Raw genomic sequence first — 18,157 nt, 5'->3', positions numbered from 1 at the left:
TGTAAATACATATTTTGACAATGAGATGTTTTCAAATGAATAATTTTCGGAAAAATTGTAAACACATGATTGCATGACTTTACCAAATGATAAGGTCCTTAACATACAATAATCTTAAACTTTGGGAACGTGTTCCTTTACATATACACACTGTTGCACTGTTCTAGAACTTGCAGAAACTACTAGTTTAGTAATTGTTCAATATCATAATAGAAAATTCGGTTTGGTATACATAGGCAGCTTGGCATTGTTGCTTGTTACAGAACCTGATAGAATATACCAGTTTTGTTTTGGAAATATTGATTATTGTAGTAAAAATTGAGATTAGAGCTACCAGGTGATTACAATTTTTTTCTAAGTGTGCCCGACTTCTGTCAATTTTGTGTATGTATCTATTGTTTTGAAAAATGAAAACAAAATATTTTCAGAACCAATTGTTGGAAGATACATTAAAGCCATTGATCAGTTTAGCCATGAAATTGAAAGATTAAACAGCTCGGATTATATTTTTGAGAGAAAATCCATTTTTTGCGCTCTTTAACTCATTTTAAAAATGAGGAGAAATACGAACACAACTTGATGTATATAATTTTGAATGAGTGTGACAGGAAAGGGGTATAGTCACAGGGCTGTATTTCTGTAGTTTTACGAGGTTGTTCTACCTTCTTATTGCACCATGCAACTTCCTATAAAAATCAACAAACAAAAAATAAAATTATGTTACTATGAATTACGAATCGTGCAGTAAGAACGGGTTAATTCGTGTACCTAATTTTGAGAGCGAACAACGTGATTGAAATTTCAATGAGAACATAGCATAACAACAATCGACTATGAATAGTCGAGTACTCGGTTTTCACCCAAGTCCATAGAGGAGTTCGTGTTTCAGAACTTTAAGTCGATTATTCGATTAATCGAAAGTCGACTTACCTATCCCTAGTGTATGTTTACAAGTGGATGTAGATTGTTTACGTTTCATACTGATTGATTTGATTTTGTGATATTGATCCAAAATCGGCGTTTTTCTTATCCTATGTGATGGTGCACACATTTGGTGTCACATCTCAAGTAGATCTTGAGTCGTTCAGATCGCTGCCGCTTCGACGCTTCATACATTTTGAGAATAAAAATAATACAAGCATTTTTCCAATAGATTGAAAAGCAGTGAAAATGCATGAACTATCCGCTGGTGTTTTGCCGGTAAGTAATGATCGTGAATATAAACAGAGTTTTCAGAACATATCTAATAATTATTCCACATATTAAATATTTCTAATTTTATTCCTAATTAATTTTAATTTTTTTTTAGCGTATGAAGTCTGGCGAGTACATAGATAGTCCTGTCCTTCAATTACTGACCAGTAAAAGCCATGCATCCGTTCCTGATAAACGCATCTGTCTACTTCTTTCGGATGGGGTATATTTCGACAAAGATGTGAAGTTGACCGCAGACTTGAATAACATATATGATGTGGGAAAATTATCCAATTTCAGTGTTCTTAGAGTGGACGAATACAAAATAGCGGACAAGTAAGTAGCAAAAGTAGAGTTTTTCAGTGTAAAACATAAACCCAATAGATAATACACAAATCTGAAGCCGAAATCTTGCAGTCGATATTGAAAAAATTCGATCGAAATGAATTGGTCTGTGCTCATTTTAGATCAAATTGCGGTAGAAATAACTATTGATTAAAACTAACAGTTGGTTTACATATAAATGGTAATTGGTTTAAAATAGCCATATCCTCTTAAATCCTTCTCTTAAAGTAGGTTAACCCTACAAAAAGTTTTAACATAAGCATGACATAATTTACAATATTTACCGGAAATTCTCTCGATATTCAAGGAAAGAATTTGGCCCCCGCTCTATTAAAATAACATAATGTTGCCATGGCCTCTACCAATAAGACAAAAAAAGATTAATGGAAATGTAGTATGGAATATTGTTCCTGTCCCAGTATTAAGTGTTCCAATGAGGCAACCTCAAATATCCAGAATTTCCAATTTATTAAATTATCTTCAAAAGAGTTTTTAAATGTGATGTATATTACATTATATTCTATCCGCTGACAGCCAAATTACAACCAATTTTGATTGGGACATTTGTCTATCGATTACTATTCAAGCCGACGTTTTATTCAAAGTGGAAAATTGCATTTGTTTTTCCCATCAATTCTGAAAAATGTAGTTAGTTACCTGTGTTTTTTTTATATTTGATATTTATAAGAAATGTAGGTGCCTACAAACTTATCAAAGATAAACATGAAAATGTAAAACAAAATGTCGTTTTATGCTGTACTACACAGTTAAGTGCACAACATAAACTAAAATGTAAATATTTAACCTGAGATGTGTTTGTGTAATAAACCGGACATCATACAAAATAACACAAAAGTACAGTGCACAATAATATACAGCAAATGTCATGGGTTCATAAATGCAATATTTTTGTGGACAACAGTTTGTGTTCATAATTACTTCTGTAGTGTTTCAGTTGTGCTGCGATGTTCATTATGTAGCACATACATATGTGTGTAATTAGGTTTCGGAGAAAAACAAATACTAGTATCATGTATTCATGACGGAATAATGATGCCCATCACAAAAATATATTTCAGTTTATTTATGATTATTGTATATGTATATAAGATAAAGAATTTTGGGAACACTCTAAAACAGAACCATGAAACATGGCGCGCTTTTAAAAATTTGAATGTTTGAATTACATAAATAATCACAAATTACAAACATTACATTGACGCACGTCGAACGGAACCATAAAAATTGTTAAGCCTTAAGGTCATGGTTTATCAGCAGGTCACGCAGAATGGCCTGATGAGTGATTTCGAAATACTTTTTGATACTTTTGATTTGATAAAAAAAGTGAAAGCGGATTCTGTGCGACATCAAGAGTGTTTTTGATTTTTGGAATGAAATCAGAAAATGTTTGTATTTATTTTTGGAACAATAGGTAGCATTTTCATTAAATTCTTCTATTCAAACCACGTTTCAGATTAATAAAAAAAGAATTTTGTGACATCAAAATTGATTTCATGCTCAGTTTTTAGTTTCATTATTGCTTTAGATCTCATAAATTTTTACACTACATAACTTTTCGAATTTGTTTCAAAATCATTCCCAATTTTTATTTCCCAGGAATATGCTGATTATTTGTAAAATGACAATTCTTACCCCTGGGCAAGAAACAAATGGAAAAATTGGCGAACCTATTGATTGCAACAATGCCTTGACTTTAATTGCTTCCACAAATGTCGAACCAGATCACACTGCTGCTTTAACAAGTGGTGCCCTCTTGGTTAGTATTGCTGAAATGCCTTAACATATAAGTTCACTGTGACCCAATCTACTTGTCTTTTTTTTATTTTTCTTTAGAGTATGATGTCTGGTAAAAACATAACTAGACCCGTTCTTCAAATACTGGATTCGAAACTTATATGCGATGGGCGTGATGAGCGTATCCGTTTATCAGTTTCGGATGGTAGATTTTTCCATACTTATACTTGGTTAAGCTCGACATTGAAAAACATGTACCATGAGGGAATATTATCGGATTTCTGCATTGTTAGCTTGGACGAATACTTAATAACAAGTGCCGGTACGATAACAAACCGTAGGTAAGTATTGTTGAAATTTGATTTTTATTTTATAATGGGTTATTCCTATTTATAGTAGTTTTGAAAAACGTATTTTTGTGCACTGCTGAAAAATATTTTTAACTCTGACTTACGTCTTAAGTCTCAGGTTTAAGTGTTATGCCTAGTTCCATATGTTCTGTTCGCTTTTTAAGCGATATGTGATTTTTACAGAAACAGAAATGGCCATTACGCATATAAACATTGATGAGAAACCACATCTACATCGAATATTCCTTTCCTACCAGCCAGGCATAAAGAAGAGCTTACGAACTTGACTACATCGACTCCAAATGTCATAAATATTTAAATATTTCGTCCATACAGGGTGAGATAAAAAACTGCAACAAAGTCAAACGCCATAATTTTTAAATATTATTGAATGAAAGCTAAAAATGTCGGAAATAAAATCAAATTTAAGAATAAGTTTAGATTTGGAACCGTCCCACACTGCCCGAATGTTGCTCTGCGGTATTTTGGCTAATTCCCGGCGAAGCGCTTGCTTGACACCTTTGGTATTTTTTAGTGCCAACCTTGCTTTCGAAAATACTCCAAACACAATAGTCCAACGGATTGATATCCGGAGATTTTGGGGGCCATTGTGCGCTGAAAATGAATTGAGGAACCTCATTTTGTAACCATTCTTGGGTGGCACGTGCTGAGTCCTGTTGGAATGTGCAAGGTCTGCGAACGAAATGTTCGTGTGCCCAAGGTTTTAATACACCCTCCAGAATATTATCGCGACACTATTCGACATTTATTCTGATGCCACGTTCGATTAATACGAGCGGAGAGCGATCATCGGCTGTTATGGCGGCCCACACCATCACCATGGCCGGCGCTTGAGTTCTGGTGGCCAACCGAAGGTGCACATTTGGCAAGTAAACACTATCATTTTGTTTATTTACAAACAGCTGGAAAACGAATATTTTCTCATCGGAGAAAACCAAATTCGGCAGTTCACCACTTTCGGTCAAGCGAAGCAACTCTCTTTTGAGTCTATTTTCTTTCTGTTGCGGTGTTAGTTCTTGCACTTTTTGGAATTTAAATGGCTTTCCCCGTGCACATTTTTCAATATTTGCCGAATGAAATGTTGCGATATGTTCAGCTCACGAGCCTCTTTTCGGCCACTGCGTGGGTTTCCATCAAGTCGCTTCTTTACTTTTCGAACCATTTCTGCTGATGTTGCTGTTTTCTTCCGTCCATTTCCTTGACGTCGGGCTACGCTACCTACGGTAACGAGCGATGGTACGAAACACAAAAGATTTATTCACAATTAAAGGTTGGAGTGCTCCAACGATAGCCACTTGTGGTTTTCCAGCCAAATATAAAGAAATCACACTTTCACACTTGAATTCCATCACGAATAACTTATTTTTCTGGAAAATTCTCACCAAAATGTTTTTGTACGCACAGCTACACGAGAGTCGGCAACGTCTTCTATTGGATACCTTTTTGGTCTCCTACCTTGTGTTCGTCCTAGGTAGAATATTTTTGTTGGTGGTAGGAAAGATATTGAAGCGAAAATGATAAGTAAGAGTTTATAAAGAGAATTATAGTTAGCAAATCGGTCTGCATACCCAGGAAAAGCTTTTAGAAAACTTGTAGATAATGATGAAATCTATGACTGAGAAGAACGTTAGAGTTTATATCTGCAAGCTGCCAAATAATCTATGCCTCTTGTTGAATAGCATGGGATATTTGCATAATAGGTGTCTAATCGCTATGGCAGTAAGCACTCTTAGATTAGACGTACTAAGACGTAAAATGTATTTTACTCTTATTCTCGATATTAACGAATAGATGGCTTTGCAACTGGTTTCCAAGTGTCATCTTCTTCGAACTTCTTTGATTAAAGACTTTTTGAAGCAGCAGTATCATCAATCGGAGTCTCCCATCTCGAGCTAATTCATCAGCTACCACCACTATTTTGTTATGTCTTGCAACCCATAAAACTTAATGACTACGTATTTCAAGGAGGATTTTCTTTATTTATAGGGAGACTCTTATGATTTTAAAAATGAGTCTTCTTGTACCTGGAGACCAAGTGAAGGTGAAAATTGGCGAACCTGTAGTTTTGGAACCATCTGTTACCACACGTGTCAAATCTACCATTCCTACGCTGACAACTGGTGCTTTACCGGTAAGTATTTCTCAGACACTTCAACCAAATATGTATAAACTATAAATATTATTTAGTTTAGTTTATTTCATACAAGTAATGCAAGAAGCCGTATTTAGCCGAAAATATACATTTATTGGACAAATCTAATGATATCCACATATCTAATTTTTCTAAATTTATCCACGACTTACACCAAATTGTGTGAATTACAACCCGAATACTAATTAATTTTACTTTTTTTTAGCGTATGAAGTCTGGCGAATACCTAGATGGTCCTGTACTTCAATTACTGACCAGTAAAAGCCATGGATCCGGTCCTGATAAACGCATCCGTCTATTTCTTTCGGATGGTGTTTATTTCGACAAAGATGCGAAGTTGGCCACAGACTTGATTAACATATATGATGTGGGAAAATTATCCAATTTCAGCATTCTTAGAGTGGACGAATACAAAATAGCGGACAAGTAAGTAGCAAAAATAGAGTTTTTCAGTGTAAAACATAAACCCAATATATAAGACAAATCTGAGGTCGAAATCTTGCATTTGATATTGAAAAAATTCGATCAGAATGAATTTTTCTGTGCTCATTTTAGATCAATAAAAAGTAAATTTTGGTAGAAATATCTATTGATTAAAACTAACAGTTCATTTACGTATAAATGGGTTAACCCACGACATTTGGATTAAAATAGCCATATCCATTATTTATACTTTAAATAAATCCTCTTAAAGTAGGTTAACCCTACAAAAAGTTTTAACAACAACATGACATATGATACAATATTTAGCGGACATTTTTTTCGATATTCAAGGAAAGAATTTGGTCTCCGTTCTATTAAAATAACATAATGTTTCCATGGCCTCTACCAATAAGGCAACAACATTTATGGAAATTTAGTATGGAATATTGTTCCTGTTCCATTATTGAGTGTTCCAACGAGTCAAGCCCAAATATCAAGTATTTCCAATTGATTAAATGATCTTCAAATTAGCAATAATGAGGAGTTTTGATATTTGGGACTATTTTTAAATGTGATGTATATTACATTATATTCTATCCGTTGACAGCCAAATTACAACCAATTTTGATAGGGACATCTTTGTCTTTCGATTACTATTCAAATCGGCTTTCTGAAAAATGTGTGTTTTTTTAATATTTATTTATTATTATTTTTAATGTTTATTTCTATAGAATATGTAGGTGCCTTCAAACGTATTAAAGATAAAAATGAAAATGTAAAACAAAATGTCGGTTTATGCTGTACTACTCAGTTCAGTGCACAACCATGGTAGAAAAATATTGATAACAGCAAGTGTTGTTGTACAACAATCGCAACAAGAACCACATACAAATTTGTTTTTGTACGTAATACAAGTGTCAGAGTTATGTGTCCAAAAATGTAAACAAAATAATTAATTTTTAATAAATTATTTAAATTTAAAAAATATACATTTTTGGAATTTGAATTGTTAAATTGAAAATGCAGAAGAATAGTTCTTAAAATATTTAATTTTAATGCTTTCACATCAGCTGTTGGTCCTAATCTCTCAACATTTCAAGCAATCGCTAGAAAATCGTGGAAAAAGCAACATCACTTTCAAATTGAAAGCAAACTGCATACCCACATAAAGTATACTACATTTTGCAATTTTGGAAAACATGAAATATACGAATATATTATCTAACGTGGTGTCGCAGTTCCTTAACCGCAAAAAAAGTTTAGGAACCATCGCCTTTAGCGTTTTGTTTAGTACAACAACGATTTTTTCTATTATTAGGCAAAAACTATGTTCACACTGCTCTGCCGTTAAATTTTTATATCAAACAAGTAAGCAAGGGCTATAGTCGTGCGGGGCCGACTATGTTATAGCCTACAACACTACAATATGTTAGAAGCCCCCTTATGTCCAAATCCATATTGGAAGATTTCGCTTTTGAAATTAGGATTTTGACTAGGGACATTTGCCCAATATTTACGCACTTCGTAATGCTGTTAGTTGTTGTGGTCCATATTACAGCTAAATATAATCCAATGGTCATCCAAAATGCTAGAATTCTACCCTGTCCTTAACTCTCTTCACAGGCGGTTCGATGGGCTTCAATTGTGTGATCGGAAAAACATTTCTGTTGTTGGTTAATTTGAACCCCTAAATATTTTGCAATCATCTCCAAAAGCAAGAAGCCCCTCCGTATCTCCAAATTTAGACTCATCTATATGATTTGCTTGTCTACGATATTTGACTACATTCGTCAACGAAATCAGCATAAAAAAGCCAGAAGTTCACCTTTTGTGTATGTCGGATATCGCCTGTAAGTAATGCTGGTATTTTTTCACGCAAAATTAGTTGTCCATTGTACCCGATGTCCTAAACTCTAACTTTATGCGAGATTTCGTGTCCATTGGTTTCTATTTGTGACCTTTATAACGGCAGCAAAATCAGGAAAATTTTTAGTTGTTGGTCCATTTCAACCCCTAATATAATGCGGACATCTTTGAAAACAATAGGCCTAGCCCTTCTAAGCCCCAACCTGTGTTGTAAGGTGAAAAAATATTACAAAATATTATAAGTCAAATTGAAAAAATCGCATGCGATAAAAAATATGAAAAAATAAAAATATTTCACAAAATACTACAAAATCTTAATTAACAACATTATTTGCATATTTTTCTGCGGTTTTTTTATTCTTTATACTTTTATGTCAAGAGGGCATTCTGAATTGACAAAATTTGTCAAAACCGGTCCAGCCATTCTTGAGATACAAGCATTCTAACTAACATCACCTTCCTTTGTATATACACATTGTATATATTTCGCTATATATAACCGATATATTTACTATCGGCATCTACGTAACGGTCAGAATTGACCTGTCCGTCTATTTGTGATTTCGCCGGGATAAAAAATATTCGCGGTTTAATGGAAAATTTGACTTTTATTTAACGCAAAAGTTGTGGCCTATCTCACCCACTAAATATTATCCGATAACCATTAAAATCGGAAGGCTTCTTCCCAGCCCTATGATCTAGCCCCATGCTAACTTCCACTTTGATTGGTCTATAATTGCGACCTGTAGAGCAACTGCAAAATCAGGATTTTTCAGTTTTTGGTCCATTTCAACCCCTAAATATTATGTATTCTGACCCTAGCCCCACTTCCATTCTAAATTTCGTAAAGATCGGACCATAATTACGACCTGTAGAGTGATTACAAATTAACATGGACAGACGGACATACATAGTTAGATCGACTCAGCTCCGCGAGATAGGAAGATCCATATATACTTTCCTCTGTGGGGAACCAATATTTCGTGGTGTTACATAATTTTTGGCCCAATCAAACTTATAATACCTCCAACACATAGTGTTGAAGGGTATAAAAAGTATACCCCTTTTATATGGTAAAATTAAGAATATACCCATGGTAAAATTAAGAAGGTAAAGTCATTTCAAATAAGCATTCCCATCTTTGCATTTTCTGTAATTTACCTTGTCAAATTTTACTGCATAGAAAGCAGGTTACCATCTCCGATTTGTGTATGTACAATGGGTTTATAAATAAACATTTGTCATTGTCAAATAATTATTTATGATTATTGTAAATGTATACAAAATTCTTGGGAACAGTCTAAAATAGAACCATGAAACATGGCTCGCTTTATTTCAAGGCAATTAATTATGTTATAGGAATAAGCTATTCCATGCGCTAAACATTTTAAAAATTCTAATGTCTTAAAACTATAAATAATCACAATTTACAAACATTACATTGATACAAGTCGGGCAGAAACATAAACCTTTTTAAGCCTATGGTCTATCAGCAGGTCACGCAGAATGGCCTGATGAGTGATTTCGAAATACTTTTTGATACATTAGATTTGATATAAAATTGAAAGGGTACAAATCCTGTGCGACTTATTTTCGAATTATGTTCATGCTCAGTTTTTAGTTTCATTATTGTTTTAGATCTGCTAAATTTTTACACTATGTAACCCGATTTTTAATTCCCAGGAATATGCTAATTATTTGTAAAATGACAATTCTTACCCCTGGGCAAGAAATAAATGAAAGGATTGGCGAACCTATTGATTGCAACAATGCCTTGGCTTTAATTGCGTTGACAAATGTCGAACCACATCACACTGCTCTAACAAGTGGTGCCCTCTTGGTAAGTATTGCTGAAATGTGTTAACATGTAAGTTCACTGTGACCTAATCTACTTGTTTTTTTTTTTAATTTTCTTTAGAGTATGATGTCTGGTAAAAACATAACTAGACCCGTTCTTCAAATACTGGGTTCGAAACTTATATTAAATGGGCGTGATGAGCGTATCCGTTTATTAGTTTCGGATGGTAGATTTTACCAGAGTTATACTTTGTTAAGCTCGCCATTGAAAAACATGTACCATGAGGGAATATTATCGGATTTCTGCATTGTTAGGTTGGACGAATACTTTGTATCAAGAGTCGTTACGACACCAAAACGTCAGTAAGTAGCATTTATTTTGTTGAAATTTGATTTTTATTTCATAATGGATTTTTCCTATTTATAGTAGTTTTGAAAAATGTATTTTTGTACATTGCTGAAAAATATATTTAACTCTATAAGACGAAAGGCTGGAAATACATAAAGAGCATATTTGGCTGGCTTAAGTCATCGCCTGGCTACTTCGATGAACAAAGGAGTTTTAGGTTGCCTTATTTCGATTTTGGCCCCAGCCGATGACTTAAGCCAGCCAGATAAGCGTTTTATGTATTTCCACCTTAAGCCTCAGGTTTAAGTGTCATGTCTAGTTTGACATAAATACAAAATCGTTCCATATGTTCCGTTCTCTTTTTAAGCAATATGTGATTTTTATAGAATATGGCCATTACGGACAGGAACATTGATGAGAAACCACATCTACATCGAATATTTCTTTCCTACCAGCCAGGCATAAAAAAGAGCTTACGAACTTCTTGACCAGATCGACTCCAAATGTCGTAAATATTTAAAGATTTTGTCCATAAATTATAAACCCATGCAAAGGCTCTGTCCTCGTCAATTCTGTAGTTGTTCAGCTGTTCTGTTCTGTTCGCTTTTTAAGCGATATGTGATTTTTATAGAAAATGGCCATTACGGACAGGAATATTGATGAGAAACCACATCTACATCGAATATTCCTTTCCTACCAGCCAGGCATAAAAAAGAGCTTACGAACTTCTTGACTAGATCGACTCCAAATGTCGTAAATATTTAAAGATTTTGTCCTCTAACTTCCGAACGAAATGAAGTAGGTTGATAAAATTTTACTCAAATGTGTATTATGTCTGCTGGACTTTTGGTATTGAAAATGGATGATTTAGATCGTTTGGGATAGCCCCATATAATGGTACCTCCCTTTTTTCTGTATTTTGGTGATTTAAGCGACTTAATTCACCAGAAATGTTTCAAATTTGGTATTCGAAGTTTGTAATGGTTACTACAGCCTATGACAGAAAATTGTGTGTGCAGGTCCACGATAGCCCCCATATAACGGTACCTCACGATATTCGCTATTTTGATGATTTTAGCGGCATTATTTCCCGGAATTGTTTGGTATTTGAAGTTCGTAACGGATGCTACAGCCTATGACAGGAAATTATCTGTGCAAGTCCACGTCTTCATATAGCCCCCATATAACGGTACCTCCCGATATTCGGTATTTTGATAATTTTAGCGACATTATTCACCGGAATTGTTTCAAATGTGGTATTTGAAGTTCATAATGGGTACTACAGCCTATGACAGAATCTGGTCTGTGCAGGTCCACGTCTTCGTATAGCCCCAATATAACGGTACCTCTCTATATTCGGAATTTTGATGATTTTAGCTGCATTATTCACCGAATTTTTTATTCAAGTTTTGCTTTTGGATATTGTAATGGTTTATGGCAAAATCTGCCTATGCAGGTCCACGTTGTTGTATAGACCCTAATATAACGGCTACATTCGGTATTTTTAAGATTTTAACAGAATTTTCAAGGATTTTTTTTTGAAAATTGCCAAAATCGTCCCAAATGGTGGATCGGCATGGCCGAACTTACAGCTTTTCTACTTGTTTAGTGTACATACTAACTTGTTTATCAACCAGAGTAATATTTAGATTATATGCATGGTAACCATGGCTTTAGTCTTGAACGGATGCAATGTCAATGAATTTTCAAGACACCACTGATTAATATAAACAAGACGATTATAAATGTCACTTTCCAAAGCAATGGGAAAAATATTTGCATCGATTTCGTTAAAGGATGCATTGGTTACCCTTGTTGTCCTACCTTGTGTTCGTCCTAGGTAGAATAGATTTGTTGGCGATCGGAGAGACTTAGAAACGAATAAGATAAGTAAGGGTTTTAGGGAGAAGTATAGTTAGCAATGTGGTCTACGTACCCAGGGAACGCTTTTAGCAAACTTGTAGATAATGATGAAATCTATGACTGAGAAGAACGTTAAGGGCTAAGTACATAAGAAGCTTGAAGTCATGGCTAGGCATATTTTGTGACATTTCACAAAGGGATTACAGAGCCGCACTAAAATCCAGCCGTCGTTTTCCATTATAATTTGACATTAATATGCCTAGCCATGACTTCAAGCTTCTTATGTACTTAGCCCTTTAGAGTTAATATCTGCCAGCTGCCAAAAAAAAAAAAAAAAAATCTATGCCTCTTGTTGAATAACATAGGATATTTGCATAGTAGGTGTTTTATCGCTACGGCAGTAGGCACTCTTAGATCAGACATACTAAGTCGTAAAAGGTATTTTATTCTTATTCTCGATACGGCCTTGCAACTGGTTTACAAGAGTCATCTTCTTCGAACTTCTTCGATTAAAGACTTTTTGAAGCAGCAGTCTCATCAATCGAAGTCTCCCATCTCGAGCTAATTCATCAGCTACCACCACTATTTTGCTATGTCCTGGAAACCAACAAAACTTAATGACTTTAAGTATTTCAAGGAGGATTTTCTTTCTTTATAGGGACGTTCTTATAATTTTGGAAATGAGACTTCTTGTACCTGGAGACCAAGTGAAGGTGAAAATTGGCGAACCTGTTGTTCTGGAACCATCCATTACCACAAATGTCAAATCTACAATTCGTACGCTGACAACTGGTGCTATAGCGGTAAGTATTTCTCAGACACTTAAACCGAATATTTATAAACTATGAATATTATATAATTTTACAGGACATAAGGGCAGGTATAAAGAATAACAATCCAGTTTTGAAAATTGTAGGCGCAAAAGTTAGAAAAATTGGAGATATTGAACAAATCTGTTTAGAAGTTTCGGATGGTAAATACTTTGAAAGCAATGTACTCGTTTCTATCGGTTTAAATTACTTGTTCTATGCCGGCAAATTGTCGAAAAACACCATTATAAAGCTAGACGAATATATGTATCACACCAATTACCAGAGGTATGTACCATTGTCGTTTTTTATTTTATATTTGCTTAAAATAATTATATAAGTTTCGAAATGATGTTTTCCCCCGATTCAATTGTGTTGATATGATCTTTTCTTATAGCCCTACATTCTTGATTTTAAAAATGACTATACTTGCCGCTGGCGACAAGGTGAAAAAGCCAGCACGCACTGCTATGCATTATATAGAGGATTTAACCAAAGAGACAACCCCAATGACTAACTTGCCTGAACTTTGTACAGGATACCTGCCGGTAAATATTGATATATTCAAAACTGCCAAAAAAATGGAAAAATAATTATGACTTTTTAGATTATTATGTGTGGTCTTAACTCCAATATCTACCCAGTTATTCAAATTTTGAAAGCTGAAATCGTAATGTGTGCAGGCGCCGAACGTATTCGTTTGTTAATTTCAGATGGCAAATTCACTAATAGCAATACGTTGTTGTGCGAAGATTTAAATTTCATTTACCATGAGGGAAAATTAAGCAACAATGCTATTGTTAAGGTTAACAAATATCTTATGATTGCACTTAACCACGATCGAAAGTAAGTATTGCTGCTGATGTTATTAACATTACAATTTGTCTATTGTTGACATACCATGTTTCTAATCTACGTACTGAGCCACTACTAGCTGGAAAGGTTTATAATATTTTATATTTTTACATTTCATTCCTGATATTATATAAAAAAATACGTAGAAATGGTTTAAACTGAAATGTACACATCTTATTTGGCTACATATAGATTACATCAGGATCTATTAACATTTATTAATTTATCAATTTACATTATTTAAATTTACATTAATTTTTTTAAGAACAGAAATTATAAGAAATGACAAACAGCATTTGTCATTAACTGTCTTTAAAATTTTTGCATAGAGGGTGAGATAAAAAAACTGCAACAAGTCAAACGCCATAATTTTTACATTTGTTTTTAATTTTTATTGAATAAGCGAAAAAATTTCGGAAATAGCATCATTCTAGAATAAGTTTAGATTTGTTCGAATTATGGCCTTCAAACGGCCAATGAAACCGTCACACGCTGCCCGAATGTTGCTCTGCGGTATTTTGGCCATTCCCAGCGAAGCGCTTGCTTGAGGTGATCGACACTTTGGTATTTTTTAGTGCCAACCTTGCTTCCAAAATACTCCAGATACAATAGTCCAACGGAAATGAAGCGAGGAACCTCATGTTGTAACCATTCTTGGGTGGCGGGTGCTGACTGCGATGGTGCTGAGTACTATTGAAATGTCCAAGGTCTGCGGCCAAAATGTTTGCGTGCCCAAGGCTTTAATACACCCTTCAGAATATTTTCGCGATAATATTCGGCATTTATTCTGATGCCACGGTCGATTAATACGAGCGGAGACCGACCATCGGTTTTTATCACGGCCTACACCATTACCATGGCCGTCTCTTGAGTTCTGGTGGCCAACCGAAGGTGCACATTTTCAGCTGACCTCTTTGGCAATTAAACACGATCATTTTGTTTGTTTACAAACTGCTGGACAACGAATGTTTTCTCATCAGAGAGGGAAAAAACCAAATTCGGCAGTTCAACACTTTCGGCCAAGCGAAGCAAGTCTTTAGCTCTTTTGAGTCTATTTTTTCTGTTGCAGTGTAAGTTCTTGCACGTTTGGAATTTCTATGGCTTTACCCCGAGCTCATTTTTCAATATTTGCCGAATGGAATATTGCGATATGTTCAGCTCACGAGCCATTTTTGAAGTTGGTTTCGATCAAGTCGCTTCTTTACTTTTCGAACCATTTCTGCTGATGTTGCTGTATTCTTCCGTCCACTTCCTTGACGTCGGGCTACGCTACCAGTATCACGGTAATGAGCGATAGTACGAGACACAAAAGATTTATTCACATTTAAATACGGAGTGCTCTAACGATGGCCACTTGTGGTTTTCCAGCCAAATATAAAGAAATCACACTATCACGCTATCACGAATAACTTTTACTTTGGAAAATTCTCATCAAAATGCTTTTGTACTTTTGTAAACAATATAAAGAGTTTTCACTGGAATAATTTTAACAGCTGTCGGACAGCAGTCTGAAGTTGGTTGCAGTTTTTTTCATCTCACCCTGTATTCCTCCTCATGTACCTTTAACCAAAATTTAAAAAGCTAGGAGATCATGCCCATATTTGCTTCTAATTTTTTAAATTTCCCACAGTGGATGACATAACAGTAACATTACGTTTATATATATGAGGTTTAACCCACTGGATTTGGATTTAAATTGTCATATCCATTACTTTTACTTCAAATATATCCTCTCAAAGTAGGTTAACCCTACAAAAAGTTCTAACGTAAACATGGCATAAGATTGGGACAAAATTATCGCATTTATTCATGTACGATCCATTGAAACAAGTTTTCCGTTTAATATTAGGGAGCCCTACATCTAGCCTCATCAAAGACATAGAAGTATAAAGATGGGACAAGACAGAGTCAAAATATTGTCACCAGGTTTAAATACCTCATAACAACATACTCACCAATGTTAAAGGAATTTAACAGCAAATGCAATTTTCAATTAATTGAAAACGTCAAGGAATGCAATTTTTAGTCCAAATTTTTGGTTTACAGAAAATGTTATTCTTAAAATTGCTCTGTAAATATGATTTTTATGCCAACATGTCACTGTTGTGAGCAGCGCCCCTATATATTTTTCACATTAACTATTTTTCCATTATGCATTTTGTCCAGTCTTTACCATTTGAGGTCTTTGGCCTTATTTATTGATATTTCTTTTTTATTTCAGACAAACGGGCATACTTATTCAAGAGATGACCGTTCTCACTCCCGGACAACGTGTAAGTAAAATAGGCAATCCTATTGATTACAGAAGAGCAAACGAAGGTAATGAAACTGAAAGATCTGCTTCTGACCCCCAACAAAGAAATATATTTAGAAGTCTTAGAAACCTCAAATTTTATAATCTTCCGAGTGTTCTTCCCAAAACAAGGAGAAACAAACCAAAGACCGTAATAAAGTATAAATATCAAATCAAGAAGAACTTAAAGGCAATTGTCGATGGTGGACTTACATATGACCTTGGTGGCTTAAGGCCAAATGAGGACAAATGGACGCTAATCCTTTTGTTGTTGTATATGTATTCACATCAACGTCAACTCTTAATTGTCAAAAGCACATACAATTAAAAATGCCGTTTTTTTTATAGTTCGCCTCAAAAAAATCGAGACATAAAATTTCTTCCATAACTTTTATACAATTTATTATTATGCTATCTAGTTGTAAGGCATTTATTTTATTAAAAATAAATCCATTGAATAGAAATCAACTCGAAAAAATTTGTTTTTTTTATTTTTTAGATATGGTTTTTGGTAAAATATCAATACCAAAAAAGTTAAAATGTATTTAAGCATGGATAACAAAAAAACGATATTTATTATGATTGATGATTTGTAAAGAAAAACAACCAAAATTACATCAAACAAGTGAAAAAGCAGCTAAGTTCGAAAAAATTAAAAAAGTAGTCAAAAAATGTCGCTCAAATAACAACCTTTATATGGGGGCTATACAAAGACGTGGAGTGGATAAGTAATTTTTTGTCATATTCGAAACAATTCCGGTGAATAATGCCCCTAATATCATCAAAATAGCGAGTAAAGAGAGGTACCGCTGTAGGTGGGTATACTAAGACGTGGAACAGACCTGTAGTATCCATTACGAACTTTAAATATGAAATTTGGCGCAATTCTGGTGAATAATGTCGCGAAAATCCCAGAAATACTGAATATCTCGGGGTAGCGTTATATGGATGCTATACTAAAACTTAGACCTATATAGACAATTCTCTTCCAGGGGGTAAAGTACTCAGACGGAACTCCTTGTGTGTATTTTCAGACTTTTCCATTGAAAAATGTAGCTAAACTCATGAAAATACCGAATATCGGGGGGCACCATTGTATGTGGGTTATACGATATCGTGGACCTATATAGCAAAATTCTATTTCAGAGAATTCCTTGTGTAGAATTTCAGACAATGCCACTGAAAATGTGACTAAAATCATAAAAATACCAAATGTAGGGAGGAACAGTTATGTGGGGGATATATGATATCGTGAACCTATTCTCTTTCAGGGGATAAAATACTCAGAAGGAACTCCTTGTCAGGATTTTAATCTAATTCCGTTGCAAAATATGGCTAAATTCATTAAAATACCCAATATCGAGGGGCATCATTGCGTGCTTTGATATCGTGGGCCTAAATACACAATTCTTTTTCAGGGGGTAAAGTAGTCACGAAGAACTCCTTGTGTAGAATTTCAGACAATTCCATTGAAAAATGTGGTTAAAATCTGTAAAATACGAAATATCGGGTGTACCTTTATGTGGGGGCTATACGATACCGCTATTGCCCATCTTCGCTGATCAAGGATAAATTGATTGTAATGCAGAGCAAGCTAAATGCCATGGGTCAAGCATAAGCTCCCTTTGCAATCAGGCTGACTACCAAACGAAATGCGTTATTGTGATTGAAATACAGAAGAAAAGAAAAACGACAGGCAAAAATAGTGTAAACATGGTAGAAGAATATAGGTAGATGCATGGTACAATAAGGAGGCAGAACAGCTTCGTAAAACTACAGAAATACAGGCTATGCCCGCTTTCTGTCAAACTCATTCAAAATTTTATATTTTTATTTTTTAATACTTTCCTTTTAATGAGTCAAATAGCGCGAACAATGAATGAAATTACCGGATTTTCTCTCAAAATCATGATCCAAACTGTTCAATCTTTCAATTTCATGGCTAAGCTGGTTAATATCTTTAGAACATTGATATGTCACAATTTTTAAAATGTTTTAACAAAAATAAGCATATTTTCAAAATGTTTTCTTATACGACGCAAATCGGTGGTTGTTATAATATGAGTTTTTGAACAATTTTGGCAA

General features: G+C 34.4%; 1 protein-coding gene across 2 annotated transcripts; it reads left to right on the top strand.

Moving 5' to 3' along the window:
* The first annotated feature begins 124 nt into the window (after positions 1 to 124).
* On the top strand, positions 125 to 16,540 carry LOC131801606 (uncharacterized). Of its 2 annotated transcripts, none has more exons than XM_059120427.1 (13): positions 125 to 1,200; positions 1,310 to 1,530; positions 3,157 to 3,316; positions 3,394 to 3,635; positions 5,631 to 5,796; positions 6,023 to 6,243; positions 9,790 to 9,946; positions 10,025 to 10,266; positions 12,774 to 12,918; positions 12,983 to 13,212; positions 13,322 to 13,472; positions 13,532 to 13,770; positions 16,001 to 16,540. In XM_059120427.1, exons 1-13 carry the CDS (start codon positions 1,171 to 1,173, stop codon positions 16,398 to 16,400), a joined length of 2,604 nt encoding a protein of 867 aa, XP_058976410.1. In that variant the 5' UTR covers positions 125 to 1,170; the 3' UTR covers positions 16,401 to 16,540. The 2 variants fall into 2 exon arrangements, with proteins under 2 accessions (XP_058976410.1, XP_058976418.1); XM_059120435.1 differs by having other exon boundaries at positions 131 to 1,200; positions 5,652 to 5,796.
* The last annotated feature ends 1,617 nt before the right edge of the window (positions 16,541 to 18,157 follow it).

Source organism: Musca domestica, unplaced genomic scaffold (genome assembly GCF_030504385.1).
Source record: "Musca domestica strain aabys unplaced genomic scaffold, Musca_domestica.polishedcontigs.V.1.1 1, whole genome shotgun sequence".
Classification (NCBI taxonomy): Eukaryota; Metazoa; Arthropoda; class Insecta; order Diptera; family Muscidae; genus Musca; species Musca domestica.
The sequence above is the reverse complement of the archived record's forward strand: the minus strand, read 5'-3'. Positions and strand labels throughout refer to the sequence as shown.